The sequence below is a fragment of the Aplysia californica genome, unplaced genomic scaffold, assembly GCF_000002075.1.
Source record: "Aplysia californica isolate F4 #8 unplaced genomic scaffold, AplCal3.0 scaffold01000, whole genome shotgun sequence".
Lineage (NCBI taxonomy): Eukaryota > Metazoa > Mollusca > Gastropoda > Aplysiida > Aplysiidae > Aplysia > Aplysia californica.
In genome coordinates, this window is record NW_004798270.1 from 183,157 (window position 1) to 200,515 (window position 17,359).

At 41.0% G+C, this 17,359-nt stretch overlaps 1 protein-coding gene across 1 annotated transcript; it reads right to left on the reverse strand.

Annotated features, from left to right (window-relative positions):
* Nucleotides 1-2,091: 2,091 nt before the first annotated feature.
* LOC101849329 (transcription factor E2F8) lies at nt 2,092-16,742 on the reverse strand. Its single transcript, XM_005111079.3, has 12 exons — nt 16,624-16,742; nt 15,414-16,095; nt 14,331-14,407; nt 13,752-13,882; nt 13,116-13,251; nt 12,558-12,628; nt 12,103-12,184; nt 11,487-11,630; nt 9,948-10,019; nt 8,952-9,032; nt 8,011-8,178; nt 2,092-7,559 (listed from the first exon to the last, which is right to left on the reverse strand). The coding sequence occupies exons 2-12, from the start codon at nt 16,091-16,093 to the stop codon at nt 6,085-6,087; spliced, it is 3,117 nt and encodes a 1,038-aa protein (XP_005111136.2). The 5' UTR covers nt 16,094-16,095; nt 16,624-16,742; the 3' UTR covers nt 2,092-6,084.
* Between the last annotated feature and the right edge of the window lie 617 nt (nt 16,743-17,359).

A 17,359-nucleotide genomic window follows, 5' to 3' on the forward strand; every position in this document is an offset into this window, starting at 1 on the left:
CATCTACAAAAGAAAATGCTGTCAAATGCCCTTATATTATATTTATCTTGTATGTTCAGACCTGCCTACAAGGGGGGGGGGGGGGGGGGGGGAGGGGGGAGAAACAATGCTTCACCGATTTAAAAAAAAAAAAAAAAAATCAGTGTTGCGCTGAGGTAATTAGAGGGGAAGAAAAAAATAATAAAGCTGCTCCACGTCTTCATATTATGAATGAAGAAAAGTTGCTGCTGCTGCTAGCCATTGAAGAGTTTGAGGAAGCACAATGTGATGATGTAAATGCAGAAATGTGCAGTCCTAGTGGCAGATTCACAAGGCTGGTCTACCCATGCCTGCCCCTTTACGTCTTATGTAACAGTGACTGTGAGGGTTTTATCCCCCCCCCCCCCTCTGAAAATACAATTTAAATCATAGGAGCCTGGCTGCTTTAACCCTGCCTACCCAGTCAGTTTGCTAGGTGTTTTTTTTTAGTAAGAGTTTTACGGCAATAGCAACACAATAAGGTCATGTAAATGCCGAAGATTAGAGGGGTTACAAAAGAGTAACAAACACAAAAAAGGAGGGGAGATCAGGACAATAGATGTTTGATAGGAAAGGAGGAGCAAACCACACCAGAGCACCCAACAGTCAGTTTGAGTGGGACCGGAGACTTCGGTGAGACACAACACCCTCGCAGACAGACAGAGAAGGAGAAACTCGATAACAAAAACTTCTCAACATGGGAACCAAACTCATGTCCTCTACATGCGCCAGTGAAGAGCCAAGCCCAACAATCAAACCACAAATACTATAACAATTCAATTGTGACAGCGAACATAACAAACTGCCAGAAGTGTCTGGATACACACACCAGGGAGGGCAGGCAGCAGTGGCAACCAGTCAAATAAAACAAAAACCACAACCAACATAATATGGCGAGGATTAAAAGAAGGGCTTTTTCAGAGGGGGCAAGCATAAAGTTCTGTTACAATGATCTCAGATATAATTAAAATCAAAACTGTTGTTTGAGCTAAAGAAAAACACATTGGCATGAATCTCCCTTTAAAATTTTTATTTTTTTGGTTGCTTTTTCAAACTAGCATTGACTTCTGAGCAGCCTGTGTTCCTTCCAGACAAAAGGACCGACAAGTGTACTATGCACCGGTATACATAAATGTGCATGTAGTGTCTGCTCTATGTAAGAATGGAAAATGATACCATACACAGAGAGAGAGAGAGAGAGAGAGAGAGAGGGAGAGAGAGAGAGAGAGAGAGAGAGAGAGAGAGAGAGAGAGAGAGAGAGAGAGAGAGAAAGAGAGAGAGAAAGAGAGAAAGAGAAATAATGAAAAAGATAGAGAGAGAATGAATGAGAGAGAGAATAAATGAGAGCGAGAAAGAAAGAGCCAGAGATTGTCCCCTCATCATTCATAACAACACACACGAGGGAGTAAAGAGGCATCATCATGAACAAGAAGAACATATGACCGGGGATATCAAACAGCAAAAACTTAATGAGTCAGACAAAGTGCATGCCCACCTCCTGAGAGCAAAACATTTGACAACAGACATTCAATTCACAAACTATTGTCACGTTTTCTCTCTTTTCATTATATGTTCCTTCTGATTTTCTCTTTCTGTCTCTATTTATACGTTTCTTCTCTCTTTCTGTCTCTATTATAAAGTCTCTTCTCTTTCTTTGTCTCTACATGCTCTAACTCTCACTTTTCACTCTCTCTACAAATCCCAACAATCTCTCTCTCTCTCTGAGCTCCAAATGCCATTTTGTTCCATACTGGTCGGTGAGATCTTAAAAACATCTGGCAGAACGGATTATATATAACAACAATGACCAGCACACGAGTCCAAGGTAAAATATAAAAGTGATCTTAAAATAAATAACATTGAACCTCACAACTACTGTTAAAGGTCAACGAAGTCTTTGTTTTTTCTCATGGTTACAATACACGGGTATGGAACATTATATTTTGCATTAACAAAAAATCTGAATACTTGTGCCGTGAGCAACAAACACACACACACACTAGGCAATCCATCCCCTCCCCCTACACACACACACACAAAGTAGATGTCCAGGGATGCCAAATGATTTTTTTTTTTTTAACCTGAACGTGGTGGAGCATCACATCTCACCTAAAATGAACCTTGTAAAGTCTTTCAATGAGCAAACAAAAACCTCTCTTACCTCTCTCCTTTCCTTTGCAAGTGTATGTAAAAATTCCAACGGATGAAAAAACTGGGAAAAAACAGAGATTTGGCATCCCTCCACTGTCCAATCTTTCACCTAAATCAGTGCCTGTCAACCTGTTTTATACTAACCAGCGCCTACTTTTGAACTCCTCATTTTACAAGGCAAACTAGAATTCTTGTACCGCCCACCTAAACGCATTTCCAAGCAGGGCATTGAATAATACCTCTGTCACTGCCTTCCAAAATTACCAAAGTGCCCACTTGTGGGAGCGATATCTCAGTCAGGTTGGCAAACATTGACCTGCACAACCAGGACACAAAAAGCATCCAAGAATTCATGACACAGTCGCCACCACTCTCTACTGATACAGGCATGGCACGTCAAAACAGGTTTTAAAAAATAAAATTAAATAAAAACCAACAACCATGCCCATCTGCTGAGCCATGCGCACACACCAGCACGCCGAAACAAATGAAATGTTCTAAAGACGTGCTTTTCAATAATACGGTTAAGGTGGAAAAGTAGCACTTCAACAGACTAACCAGTTGTAAAAGAAATCCTTTTATATAAACTCACAACGTAAGAATCTTGTGAGCACTTATTCAACTGATTGCAAAACATTACAAGAAGCAACACAAGCCTGATTGGAAATGCAACACAGTAATAATTTACAACCAGGGGTGAAAAAGACCTGTTGTTGGGAATGAAAATACTGTTGCACTTGAGAAAAACTAGTTTTTTTCACATACAACAACCCCCTCCCCCCAATTTTACAGAAGCTTAGTGCGACAAATAGAAAACACTAATTATGTAATTAGAAAAGGAAGAGATATCTTTTTCATAAAATAGATAGCGTCTAAATACCCAGTACAGAGAGTGCAACTGAAGGAAAGTGGAATCACGCGTTATACAATATGATGTGTATATTCAGGCGAGAGCTCTTGATGTGTGGTGGCACCAAGGACCAAGTTGACAAGGGCAGTCACTCAACAACACCATCAATATCATAAAAGAATGAGTCGGAGGAGGGTATGGAGCGGAATGGGAGCATAGAAAGAAATAATCGTGGAATTTGAAAAGCGGCAATAAAAGTTGTTTTGTAATAGTCTTAAAAAGCCCTGTAGAAAGACTCAACCATTGAAGGTGAAACACTTGTCCTGTCAATCAGATCTTCATCCCCCCCCCACCGGGCTCAAACGAAATGTTTTCTGTGACAGCAACAGGCAACACAATCTTGTGAATTGTAATTGATATGAATCTCTGACAGTATTCAGCATTAATGCTGTATAGAATTTTTTTTTTTTCACGGATAATTTTGCAGGTAATTTCAATGTTGTGTTTTCTAAAGTTAACAATATCAAATTAAATGCTTATTTACAGTGGGGGTAAAAAAAAAAGCAACTGCTTTCACACACCATACATCATGGAACCAACTGAAAAGTCAGGCAAATATGTCCCCTAGTTTAGGACAGGTAGTCAAGTAGTCAAAGTAATCCAACGAGGGAGATTTTTTTGTTGTCGCGCTTTTCTTGTTAGCCTTTTTTTAAAAACGAAATTTTACAGAGTTGCAAAGAACACTGGTCTCCAATAAGCAGAAAAAAAGCCTACACCGCTTCCCCTTTAAAAAAAATATAATAAAACATATTGAACAGTATTTGTCTTTCGGTGGCACAGTTGCTCATACAACTTAACAACTTTCTCCTGTCGTGACAAATCAATTCTTCATAAAAAAGAAAGCATGACCGGGAAATCATGATTTTATGAGTTGAATGAAAGCAAAATAAAATCATGGACATTTCGTGAGAAGTTGAAAGCACACACGAATCACAGGTTTGCCATAAATGTGGAATTTCTGTGAGACATCCCCAAGAACCATCTGTCAACAAAAAGTTTTATCAAAAATGGTCAAACTACTATACTACTATCAGACACACTCAGACGCGAGCTAAAGTTGACCACACACAGTGAGGGGGGAAGACACACAACAATTCTGGGAAATTCATCACTCTGCAAGTAGTATGGGAACTTTGACTTTGAGATGACAGGGAGGTAAAAAACACAGCAATGAGATATGCATCAATCTTTGAGTAACGGAGTTAATGGGACTAAAGATAATTACAATCATCTTAATAAATGCTGTCAGTAAGTAATACAAAAATGGCTAACTTTGAAATGCAATGTAATTCATGATGCGACATGAGAATGCTGTGGATTTCAGTCACTATGTCAGAAAGTACAATACGCAAAATTATTGAAAATAGTCCACTGAATATCTAAGAAACTACATAATTATTTATAATTACTGTTTGCCTACAGTATCTCTATCATAGCCTCCACATTTTTAAGAGAAGATCAAAATTCTCAGTGCACCCACTTCCAGCTGCACACACAATGAATATAATAGTATGTCCTAAAGACTTACTCTACGCAGAACAAAAAGTCCCCTGAATGTAACGACTGGAATGCAAACTGAACAGTCTATCACTGCATTGATAAACATCTCTCGATTTGTTTGTTTTTTTAAAAACAACCTGCATCCTTACAGTCTAAGTCTTACTTACCCTCACATACTGAACTGCTATTCAGCTAGCTAAACAGGTATCTCACTCAAGAGGAAAAATAAAACAAAACCATGGTAGATTTCATCTATATCCAGAAAAAGTCAGCACACTTCCACACAAATTCAAGCAGCAACTTCTTGCAAGCTGTATCCTGTTACTACCACCATCTCACACAGGAAATGGACCACCCCCTAGGGGTTATAATATAATAATAATCCATCATAATACTACAAGATAAATCATAAATTACTATCTCTTAGCATAACACCAGACACACCCACCCACAGACTGGCAACCGTTCCAATAAATAATAAATGACTCGAGTATTTTAAAGCACACTTCTCACAGAGACCCCAGTCCCAAGTTTTCTCTCTTAAATATAAACCACCAGGACTATCCCTGCCCCTGAATGCTTTCTCCAGAGTAGTAGGCAGCAATCATTCATAAATATATTTAAAGATATTTCTTTACATACAGTACAAGTTATACTTATAGTTATTTCATCAAGAAATCAGAACACCAAAAAAACCTGGAGCAAATTCCATTTCCGGGTAACATGATGATGTTAATTTGAGAGTTCATATTTTCTTTACATATTCACAAGAAAAAGAAATGTAAAAGAAACAACTTTTAAAACATTGAAAGCTTTTTCATAATCCAAAGACTTCAGCTTGAAAACACAGCGAACCACAGCACCCACCTACAATTCTGATTGTGGTGCTCAACGTGAGAAAAAAGGAGTTTTTCTATCAGTCTCGTGTTTCTCAACCGAGAGAAACCGTGAAAGTGTCATGGGTAACAAAAGTCATACAACAAAGCTGATCACAGCTTGAAAGTGCTTCCACAATCATAACTCATGAACCGAAGCTAAAAGGGATACAACAATCCTTATTCCTCTTCGCTAGCCATCGACTATTGATTTTCAAATAGTTCAATAATACTGGAAACATTAGAGCATGTCGTCCTTGTAATGCAGGAAGAGGATGAGAAATAATGCATACAATTAGTTAAAATCCTGTATGTAAGAAATCATGGCACTAGTGAAAGAAGTAGTCTCGAAAGACCGACATAAAAAACAAGTTTAAAGAAAAAGCTAAAAACAAAAATAAAGGGGGGCTATTTACAATAACTTAAGTTCACATGAAATTAAAAAGCCTTTAAAACAATTTTCAGGGAAAAAACAACACAAAACTCCCACGTATAGTTCTGCTCTCCGCAGAAACACCCCCACACGTCAAAACTTTGTGACTCCGGAGTGTTCAAGCCGTGGGGATGATGATTAGGATAAAACAAATTGCACGAGAGGCCTACACGGCACGTTATAGGTGGTCGCTCATCCTACATGGAGGCAGTCTTGCTGAGCTTGCCCTGCGCGGGCACCTTGAGGAGGTAAGTGGTGGCCGGCTGCTTTGACCCCGAGGGCACCACGACCTTGAACGGGGACGAAGAGCTGCTGTGGGAGGGCAGTCTGCTGGCCGTGCCCTGCACCGTTGAGCCGGGCATGGTGGTCAACACCTTTCTCAGGCTGACCGGGGCGTGGGGCGTCGACATCGCCACGGACGAGCCCACGCATGTTGTCGCAATAACCGACCCAGGGCCGCTGCTGCCAAATGTGGGCATCGCAGCCGTGCTGTTGGGGGTGAGGGGCGGGGTGAAAGCCTCAAGTGGTGTGGGGGAGGGCTGGCTCAAGGTTAGGGCCGGGGAAACAACAGAGGAGGAAGAGGAGGAGGAGGAGAAGGAGGAGAAGGGCACGGACACATGCGGGTTGGCAATGATTCTGATGGGCACAGGGGTCGAGCTACTGTTCGGGGTGTTTTTCACCAGGGAAGAGATCGGAGCGGCGGCGGTCGACACATTCTCGATGACTATTCTACTTGTGGTGCCGCTGCCGTTCTTCACCACGCATGGCCGCTCACCCAGGAGGGACATGTAGTGCGTGGTGGTGGTGGTGGTGGTCGTGCTCGACTCGTTGCTCATCTGCAGAGTGATGAGCTGTCCCCCGGGGGAGGGCGTGTTCTGGGAAGAGGAGGCGGGCCGCACGCGCCGGTGCACGATGATGTGCGGGAGAGTTTTCACCGAGGAGGAGCTGCTGCTACTGTTGGTAGTGCTAGGGGGCGGCATGCTGTGAATTCTCTTGAGGCTAAACTTCACATCGGGCGTCTTTCCGACACCGGAAGACAGCGTCAGCCCCGAACCTCCAGCAGAGGAGGAGACCGCGGAGGATCCGCACGGAGGGGTGGGCAAGTCCAGCTTGATGCGCTTCTCACCCTGCGGGCCAAAGTCCACCTCCACCATGTTGCGCTTCAGCGTGCGGTTGATGAACGTGGTTCCGGGCATGGGGCTCGTCTCGTTGAGCGTGGCCATGTCATAGTCGGGGGAGAGGAGACTGCGGCCTAGGAAAGAGGCTGTACCGCTGCCACCCTCCTCTGGCGGCTTGTTGAACTGGATCTGCCGTTGCGCAGCTGGCTTCACGATGCGCAGAGAATGCAAAACGTGATCTATTTCCGCCTGAGACAGGGTATGCTTTTGATTGCCGTGGCTACCCACTGAGCGAACCTCGCCCGTCTCCTGAGAGAAAATGAGAGTGTCCGGGGTTCTGGTGGCCGTAGTTGGGGTACAGATGATAATATTCTTTGGCTGAGTCTGGGCGGGGATGGCACGGGGTCGGTGAATGACCTTCCCTGGAATGCTGTGGACAGCTTTAAGGGTTGGCTGGCCACCATCACTCTTCACTAACCGCTCGTCAAAGCTGAAGTGCTTCACCATTGCAGGAACGGCAAACTTGGGCTGTCTCGGCTCAGGAGCAGGAACTTCTGAAGATAGCACAGGAAAGAAGAACGATAAAAATATGCAGGCAAAAAAAACAACTAAAAAACTAAAACAGAAAACAAAGTTTCAAAAAGAGTAATTGTCAGCAGGATTTTAAAATTCCCGCAAGCTCCTGTCTTTAGTCACTAAACACATGCAAATTTTATTTTTCCCACAAACCCAACCAAACCAGTCAATATTATAATTATAATTTTGTTCTCCCTTCAGGAAACATTTGTACACATCATGAGGGCAAAAAAAAAATATAGCAGCTCATGACCTTGGACTAACATTTTCAACTAAAATGCCCTAATTCGAACCATCCCCACAAATACAAAATTGTTTACAAGCAACACTGACTTTTTCTTTACCATACAGAATCAGGCTTTTTCAGCTGAATGAAGATGATGGTGAATTAAGACTAATATAGGGAGGTGGACAGGGGAAGCAACTCACCATCAAAGTTGAGTTTTTTCACGGGACTAGTGGGCACGGAGGTGGAGCCTCGTATCAACACATTCCTCTCCTGCTCAGCTATCCTGCAGATCTCGTCAAAAGACGAGTGCCGGTTCAGGCCGGACCCAGGCCCGTCACAGGTTTGTTGTTGAAGTTTTACCCGCAGATCTGTGGGAGGGAAGCAAAACAATTATTTTTTAATAAATAAAAAGAGTTTTACGGCACTTGCAACACAATGAAGGTCATATAAGTGCCGGAGATTAGATACAGGTCTACCCCCCGGGGCAGTGCTACTGACTGTAGTGTCTTTAGGCAATTCCCAAAGGGGGGAAATTTCTCGTTTAAGCACAGTAGAATTGTAAATGGGCTGATTCATCAAGTCACGCTCATAACTGTGCCTGATCTACAACAGGGAACTGCTGCTTTTTCTTTCCTAATCCTTACTATTGTCATTTTCCTCTACTTCTTTTGTAGAGATAGGTCTTACAAGTGAGCAACAAACACAAAAAAGGAGGAGAGATAAGGACGATAGATGTACAATAGGAAAGAAAGAGCAGACTACACCGGAGCACTGGCCAACCACACACAAACAATTATTTACCCCACTGTGAAACTGTAAACAAATTTTAGGGAAGGCTATAATCTAGGTTTAGGGAACACAACACATCTCATTCACAGATTTAGTAGGAATTAATCATATCAAAACATAAATGGTTCGATCAATAGTGCATTGTAGGTGCCAGCCCTATTTTCCAAAGGAAATAATTAACTAGCCTCAATGGTGAAAAAAACAAAATTGCAGGTTTCTTAAAAAAAAAAAAGCTCTTCAATTGCTCAGACCTGTTTTCAAAAGCTCAGATAAAAGGAGAAACTAAACCTTGTTAAAAAATTCTTTCAAAATCGAATCAATATGCAACTGAATGTAGACGTAAAAATCTTACCACTTCTAACTTTCATTCCATCCAGAAGAGATGAAGTCCCAGCAGGTCTGATTGGGCGAAACCCATTGACAATACTTTGAACTGAAAACAAAACATAAATTTAGAATAACAAACAAAGGGGAAAGTTATGCAACAGCGTTGTAAAGTTTGGCGACAAATACATATGTGTTACATTCTCCAAACGTAAAGTGCATCAGACAAAAATAATCACAATGGTTTTTGATTCATGAAAGTACACAAGGAAAAATTTCTTCGTTTGTCACCAAGAGAAAGTACAATTCATAAATTTATGCTTTACACTTCCACATTGAAAGTGTTACGTTGCAAATATGGTGAAACTTAAGAATATCCCAAGGCTTGTCGTGGCTTTGGAAACGTCTGTCCAAATACATTTCATTTTATCATATAAGTGTATACTTTCATGCTTATCTTACTATGTTGGTCTTTCCTCATAAGTAATGCCGTACCTACTAAGACTGAGGGAGAGAGTGTTAGATGAGTGGGAGAGAGAGTGTTAGATGAGAGGGAGAGAGTGTTAGATGAGAGGGAGAGAGTGTTAGATGAGAGGGAGAGAGAGTGTTAGATGAGAGGGAGAGAGTGTTAGATGAGAGGGAGAGAGTGTTAGATGAGAGGGAGAGAGAGTGTTAGATGAGAGGGAGAGAGTGTTAGGATAGATGAGAGAGAGGGGGCGGGGGATTAGGAAGAAGTGAAGGGGGGAGGGAGAGAGGGAGAGAGAGAGAGAGAGAGAGAGAGAGAGAGAGAGAGAGAGAGAGAGAGAGATAGAGAGAGAAAGAGAAAGAGAAAGAAAAAAGAACTGATAAGTAGCCTCAAGTGGGTTGGGGAAAAACAAGTCAAGGCAAGCTATTACTGTCCCTTCCTGTTCAGCTTTTAAATCATTTTTTCTGATTTTGTTTGAATAGATGCGTTTTACGGCACTATCGACTCAGTTTTGGTCATCATTGTTATAGTTAATAGTTCTGAGATAGATGAGCTCACCATTTTCATTGCGCACACAGTCCAGGAGCGAGTGTCTCGAACTCGGTCGATGACAGCCATCATTGCAGCACGCTGGGGAGAGAAAAGATAACTCTAAAACGCTTATAATAAATAGCATTTGTATAGTGCATATCCCCGCTCAACAGCAGGCTCTATGCGCTTTACACTATATTATTACCCCAGCAGACCATAGAACACTCCGAAACATTCTCAGCTTCCCGGGAAGCATACAGTGCAAGCAGCTGATTAAGCGCTCAAACACTAACAAACTGACAAGATCTTTCGCTTATCAGTTTCAGTTTTACTGAAATATTCATATATGACTTTTTACACCAGGAAATGGAAAGAAAGTGTAGAGAACTACATCAGGCACACTGACAAAGAAGTAATTAAGCACACAAACCCCCCCCCCCCCCCCCCAATTTTCTTGTAAATTTATCAATCAACCTAATACATGTAGGCCTAGATCTACATTTTTTTTTTTTTTAATTTAAATTATGTTGCTTTGCCAACCTCCGCCAAACATTACATATGAGACTGTGTGTGTCCATGAAAAAGCTTTGTTTGTTTGAGTAGGTGCTTTACGGCACTATCGACTCACTTTTGGTCAATAAAAAAGCTAGGAAATAATCCAGTCCTTACCGATCAAATTACTTCATTACGATACAACTTCCCTATTAGCCTTCAGGCATGTTTAAGAGTTATTCCAGTTTCCATATCCTCTGTCACTGCTAAGGTAAAATTCATTTTTCCAAATGACCGAGGAAGGCAATTTTTGGATGACTCTTAATCAAAAATAGGCAGAGGACAACAAAGAGTGGACCCTTTGTTTGACTAGGTCTTTTACGGCACTGTTGACTCCGTTTAGAGTGGACCGTAAAAGTAAAGTATACCCTCCCCGCTGCTTGACCTAGTGAGCAACATCTTGGGTCACAGTTATGTCTCCCCAGAACAGAACAACAGTGGGAGGAGACCCACTGACACTAAAAGAGAAGCTGTACGGACCGACAGATGAACTGAGCAGGACGGCCCAGTATATGACAGATACCAGACTTCAAGTGTGATGCGATCGAAAAGAAGAAGAGTGTGCTGAGATTATTGCTCATTGATGTTCATCAATGCCTTTCACCCCTGGCAGGGTATAGGCCACATACAAGCTCCTTCCATTTATCTCTGTCCTGAGCCATCCTTCCAAGCTCGTTCCAAGTGAGCTTCATTTCTCTCATGTCCCTTTCCACGCATCTCCTCCATGTTTCCCGTGGCCTACCCCTGCCTTGTGTTCCCTGTGGGTTCCACTGCAGTGACTGTCTTGTGATGTTTCCGCTGGGCTTTCTTAAGGTGTGTCCCATCCATTGCCACTTTCTTAGTCCTATTTCTACTTCTATATCCTTTTGTCCTGTCCTTTCCCACAGCTCTTCATTTCTTATTCTTTCCTGCCACTTAATTCTTAAAATACTCCTCATACATCTGTTGATGAAAGTCTGGACCTTATTCAGTATTGATGGTACCGAGCAATAATGTAGGGGAGAAGAAACTTACTGTTGACATCGTGAATGTTGTCCACGTCCGGCCCGATGTACTGGAAGGCAGGTTTGCGACCTCTGATCTCTGTGACGTGCACCTTCTTGATGAGGCCCAGGCTTGTGAGGATGTTGGCGATGTCGTACAACCGACGGATTTTTGCTGAGGAAACAGGAATATTATTCCAGGTGATTGTGGACAGAGTTTTATTAAACATAAAAGCTAAGAGATTTAAAAACTGAGAGACCAGCTAAAAGATTTAAAAATTGAGAGAGTGATCCAGGAATTTTTTCCTCTCAAAACTTGCCATTTGAAATCCTGAAATTATGAAAATCACTTGAACCAAAAATAAGCAAGATAAACATGCAAAACAACATATTTGATGTACTATCATTTTCATCATTTTTGCCATAACAAGGGTAAAAACTAAAAATGTATTAATTAAAGTCATATCCCCATTCTTCTGTTTTGGTGGACAAGTTGCAGACTAAAATTACTTTCAACTTAGCATTCAAAAACTGCTGCAAGCACTAATGTGAACGCAAATGTGACAGCATCCTGAAAAGCCCAATACTGAAAGTTTGTCATTAGTGGTTGCCTTGAAGACAGTCTACAAATATGTAAAAATACTCACTCTTAAATTTGGAGGGGTCAAAATTGTCCATCAAATCACCAATCAATATCTTTGCTGACAAATCCAAGTTCACAGTTTTTGGCTGGTTGGAAGAAAACAAATAAAAATGCAGAATTAGGGTAACAAACAAGAAAACAACATACAAATCTAGAGTCTCCATAGCTTAAAGTACGCATATATATAGGAAAGCATTCTATTCCCCTAACTGTGACATTGGCAATGCAACCCATTTTTGCGGGTGTGATTAGAATATTAGAAACCAGGCAGTTTTGAAAGATAATATGTATCCAGTTTGAACTTAGAAGTAAAAAATTAGGATCACAAACAGGTATGACATGAGCTTAACATGTCAAAAGTATTGACAGGTTGGCATGCGTGCTGAAAAGAAGAATTTCAGTAGACCTTTTTCTCCACACAAAAAGAGGTTCTGTAAGGACATTGTGAACCTGGCTTACCTTAGAAACAAGGAACAGCATAAGGAACTTTTGACTCATAATGCCCAAAGACTTGTCCTTCCTCGGCAACACTGGAAAAAAAGAAGTTTTAAATGTTAGCATTTTCAACGCCTTATCAACACTATTTAAATCATTAAGAAGACACACTTCGACCATAGCTAGTTGTCAGGGCCAACCCGGGCTGAGAGCGATGCAATCTCCCCAGAGGAAGACAAAGGTATTCAATAAAACAATCTCCCCACAAGAGAATCAAACGTATGTCTCACTAGTAGCACACTCAATGATGTATAAAGAGGAAATATTTTAAAATGCTAACCAGTTGTTTACTTCACGACAAGCTTTCCTCACAAAACACAAATTCCTTTCTACCTTTTGTGATGGCATGCACATCATCATAACCATGTATTCTAAACCAGATTGAAAGTAAACTGCTGTCTAAGCATTATCTCGTACAAGTATCAGTGAGATCATTTGCATAAACAAGCATACCCTTTTATCCTGTAAACAATGCCACTGCGAGTTCTGCCTCAGGGCTATTTCACACAAAGATGTACGTACCAGCTTCTTCCACTTTCTCCTCAGTATCTGCCTTCGCCTCCTTTGCGCCGGGTTGCTGATCTTCTAGCTCCCTGGCCAATTCTTGATCTCTTATTTTCTTCATCTGCTCTGCCAGTTTGTCCTTCTCTGCCAAGATCTGAGAATGGATAGAACACATTTTAATTGATGAGTACATTCAAACCATTTATTTCATCTGTAGATATTTTCCTATAGTAAATACTTTGACCTGAAAATATTCAGAGTTTTTGTTTTCAAATTCCCCTTTTCATTTCTTTTAATTTAATCATAATGTGTTATACTTTGCAAAACAAATCGGGAAATCAGAGGTGAATAAAATAAACATATATAAATGTATTAAACAGAAGTCTTGCCTATGAAGGACAGAAGAAAATTACAGAGCGACTGAGTTAACCAACTTTTTACATAAGTCTCTAGAAAAATTTCTCAACCACCACAAGTAAAAAGCAGTGAGAAGACTTAAGATTTCATTACGGAACTACCAGACAGCCCAGAGAATCCATACACGGTAGAAACAGCATTTATTCCTGGACAGCCAGTGTACCCCGATAAATATGTTATAATTCTGAATCACAATGGAGCACTACCATGAAATCTAATTAAATGAATGGTACCTACCTTCAACTTGACCAGAGTGTGGGGGAGGTTGGTCTTTCCATGCCACGTGTACTTGTTCTTCGCCGCTCGGCTCACAATCTCCACACTCTCCAGGACATTCACAATATCATAGATGCGCCTGCGCTCCACCGCTGTGTGGGAATAAAAAGCAGGATATTAGTCTGCAAGGTTTTAACCAACAACAAAAAATGCACAAATTTTCATCAGTCATAGGTACACGTTGACCGACACAATAACGTTGCATTTGGCCAGGGAAAATTTGCACTTCCATGTTTTACTTTTACACAAAATGTGTACAGTATCATGGATGAGATGTAGAGCAAATCATAAGACATTAACCAAGGCTTCAACACAAATGTTGACATATATAACAAAATAAATGAAAACCCACATGATTCCCTTTCTTAGTTTACAAAGCAGAGATTCAAGGAAACTAACAAAACGATAGATTAAATTTGTATGGTTATCTCATGAATGAGTGTGGGGATGCAAGTTGGTCAACAAAATATTTGCACATTCTTCTAGAAATCTAATCATTTTTTTAAATTGAAAGGAAAAAAATATATTTAAAAAACCTACCTAAATCCTTGGCCACCTCATCCAAGCAGATTTCTATTCTGCAGTTCCCAGGATGATCTGGATATTTTAAAAGAAATCTGTAAAGAAAAGAAAAAAACAATTGACTTTCTATCTCGGGTACAGTAAATTGCATAATAATAATACTAGATCTAATATTAAATAATAATAATAATGCACACAGGTTATACTACAAGGAAAAGGGAAGGGGGTCCAGGTTCGTTTCATGTGGTAACAGGATCTCAGGGATAGGTAGGCCTATTAATATAAATTTATGAAAGTCCAAATGGCTCTGGATGACAGACACGCAAACACATGTCACAAAAAAAAAAACCCAAAACAAAAAGACTGATAAATAAAAGTAAAAGACATAGCACCCTGACACAAACAACAATACTGAGAAAATTTTCAATCTTATTCCTAGTGATCTAGATCTAGTGATTGGTAGGCCTAAATTTATGTTTAGCCCGTGCTAAAACTGTACAATAGATTGGTGAGGGTGTTTTCTGAGTCAGCACAAACAACAGAGCCTGAGGTTCACATGTCATGTAAAGAAACAGTAAAACACCATGACCATGAGGGAAAATTTGTGGTCGAGCAATACGATCTACCATCAATTAGGGGCCAAATCAGACATCTAGACTGAAATTTTGAAAAGGTTACGCAAGTAAAAATATAGGCTAAGCCCCAGCCTCTTGAAAATGACATGAAACCCTGATTATCAAAAAAATATATTACGCCTAAAAAAAAGCCTCTATGCTTAAGTACTGGGGGGCAATTCATTTGCAATAAAACCTACATCTTGTGCATGTAGTGTAGTGTGTAGATCTAAATAAGACAAGACTACCTTGACAACCATTTATCAAAAACAGTTTAGTTACAAAGTGAAGTGCAAAGTTAGGCTATGGTTATGGCTATGGCCGGGACAACTGGGAAAACCATTTGATCTAGAATCTAGTGTTGATATGATCTACTAGAGGCCATGGGAAGTTGAACAACAGACAGGCTTGAACATTTCTAAAACTCAATAAACTGTTCACATGATCAGATCTAGATTTCTAGATTCTATATCTAGATTCTACTTACTTGTCACACAGTCTGCCCAAAGACTTGTCTTTGCGAGACGTAAACATTTCGAGATCCGTTCCCACTGCACTATCTTGCGAAGAAATCATGTCTAATCCTTCCCTGCTGTTTTCCTCGGTTGGACTCAGAATGTGACCAGAGCAAGTCATGCTGGTCATTGAGGATGCCGCAGATGATCTGCCTTCCTCCACAACACTTTCTCGTTCTTGCTGCATTCGCCTGATTTCAGGACTAACAGCAGTGCACAACATTTTCAGATTCCAAGTGGGGCTCACCGGTTCATTATTAGATCCTGAATTGCTCATTTCACAATCTCTTGGAGTTTTTTGAGGGGTACAATAACCTTCATTGTTGTTTGAATCAAATAACATATCTTCATCAACAGACCCCATGCTTTCAACATCACTGAAACCATCTTGGGAGTTTTCAGTTTCTGAACGCTCTAAAGGCTTTCGTGACCGAAGATTCCTCTTACTAAAAGTAAGGGACTGAGATTTACACATTAATTTCCTCTCCATGTTTTCTTTTTCAGCGTCCTTTGTACTCGTACTTAGTTCTACACGTCCATGTTGTGGTTTATCAGACAAGCATCTCCTCATTCGCCGACTGTTGACATTTGAACGCATCGGTTTTCCAACTTGAACAATGACCAGTTTCCTTGTGGCATTTTCATCAGCCATTTCTGCAACAACAACAAAATAAATAAAATGAAAATAAAAACTGTGTTGGACTAAGATCTTATAAAGTTCAGTAGAAACAACTCAGAGCTAGATTTATGTTCAGTAGAATCAATAAAAGAAAATTTAGTAGACACGTTTCTGTTTCACCCTCTGCTGTCTGGGCTAACGCCAACGCCCCAAAATCCTTGAAAATTCCCGCGGTCTTTTCCCCGGTCGGTTTTGCAACCTGAATTTCCGCGACATTTTGTCAGCACTAAATTTTTAAACACACATTCGATTGGGATTCTCGTAGTCAGATTCATAAACAAAGAGGGTCGAACAAAGGCTTTTCATGTCCCTTAAAACCGTTTACCGGCTGTGATTAGAAATCACAACGTTCCGCCGCTATTGTCGGATCTTCACATTTCAAGTTCCCATATCGCACCAGTTGATGACGGCGAACGCAAACAAACATCCGAGCAAAACGGCCAAGGTGTACAAGATCACAATTTTTCGTCTACAATAACATAATATTGTATCAAAACCATTACCTGATATAAACCAGCTGCAATAGAAAATTTCACACGTTCAGTTTTCTTTCAAATCTTCCGCTGCGACAACGTCCTCATCTGTCGCAGCAACGTCTTCCTCCCACAGTCTCGTCTGACGGACTGACTTTACCACTGATCTATTGCGCGTTCGAAATTGGCGCGTGATAGCGACGCACCTTTCGCACCGTTTCCCCCAACCGGGGCCCGGGAACGAGCATTGCGGAAAATCGACTGGTGGAGCCAAAACAAGCGAGTCGCGCCTCGTTCTGTTGTGTTTACGTTTGCCGAGGGCGGGTAGGCGGCGCTTCAAATAATATGAGAGCGCTCTGTATGAACGAACACAGATCTGCTGACCGAAATTTTCAAAGGGACCGGGAGGGGTTGGTTAATTTGGATGTTCATTGTGGTGGGTAGCGACAGTACATTTTCGCGGCTGGCGCACGTTCTGATTTTCCCGTTTGACTAAGAATATTTCGAAAAAATGAATAGTGCGAAAATTTAACCAGGTGGTGCGAACGAATTTCCCGCGGTCTCTGTGATCTTCCTTTTGCGCCAATTCTCTCCACCTACATTTTACATACATTAACGAGTATCAGAACGGGCAGGCCCGTGGAATCCGGAATAAATTTAACGTTTAAAATTTTCTGACTCCAGGCTGATCGGACTTGTGAAATGTTCCACAAACATTTCTTTTTAGATTTTTATGTTCTCACCCAGGACATTATTATTATTATTA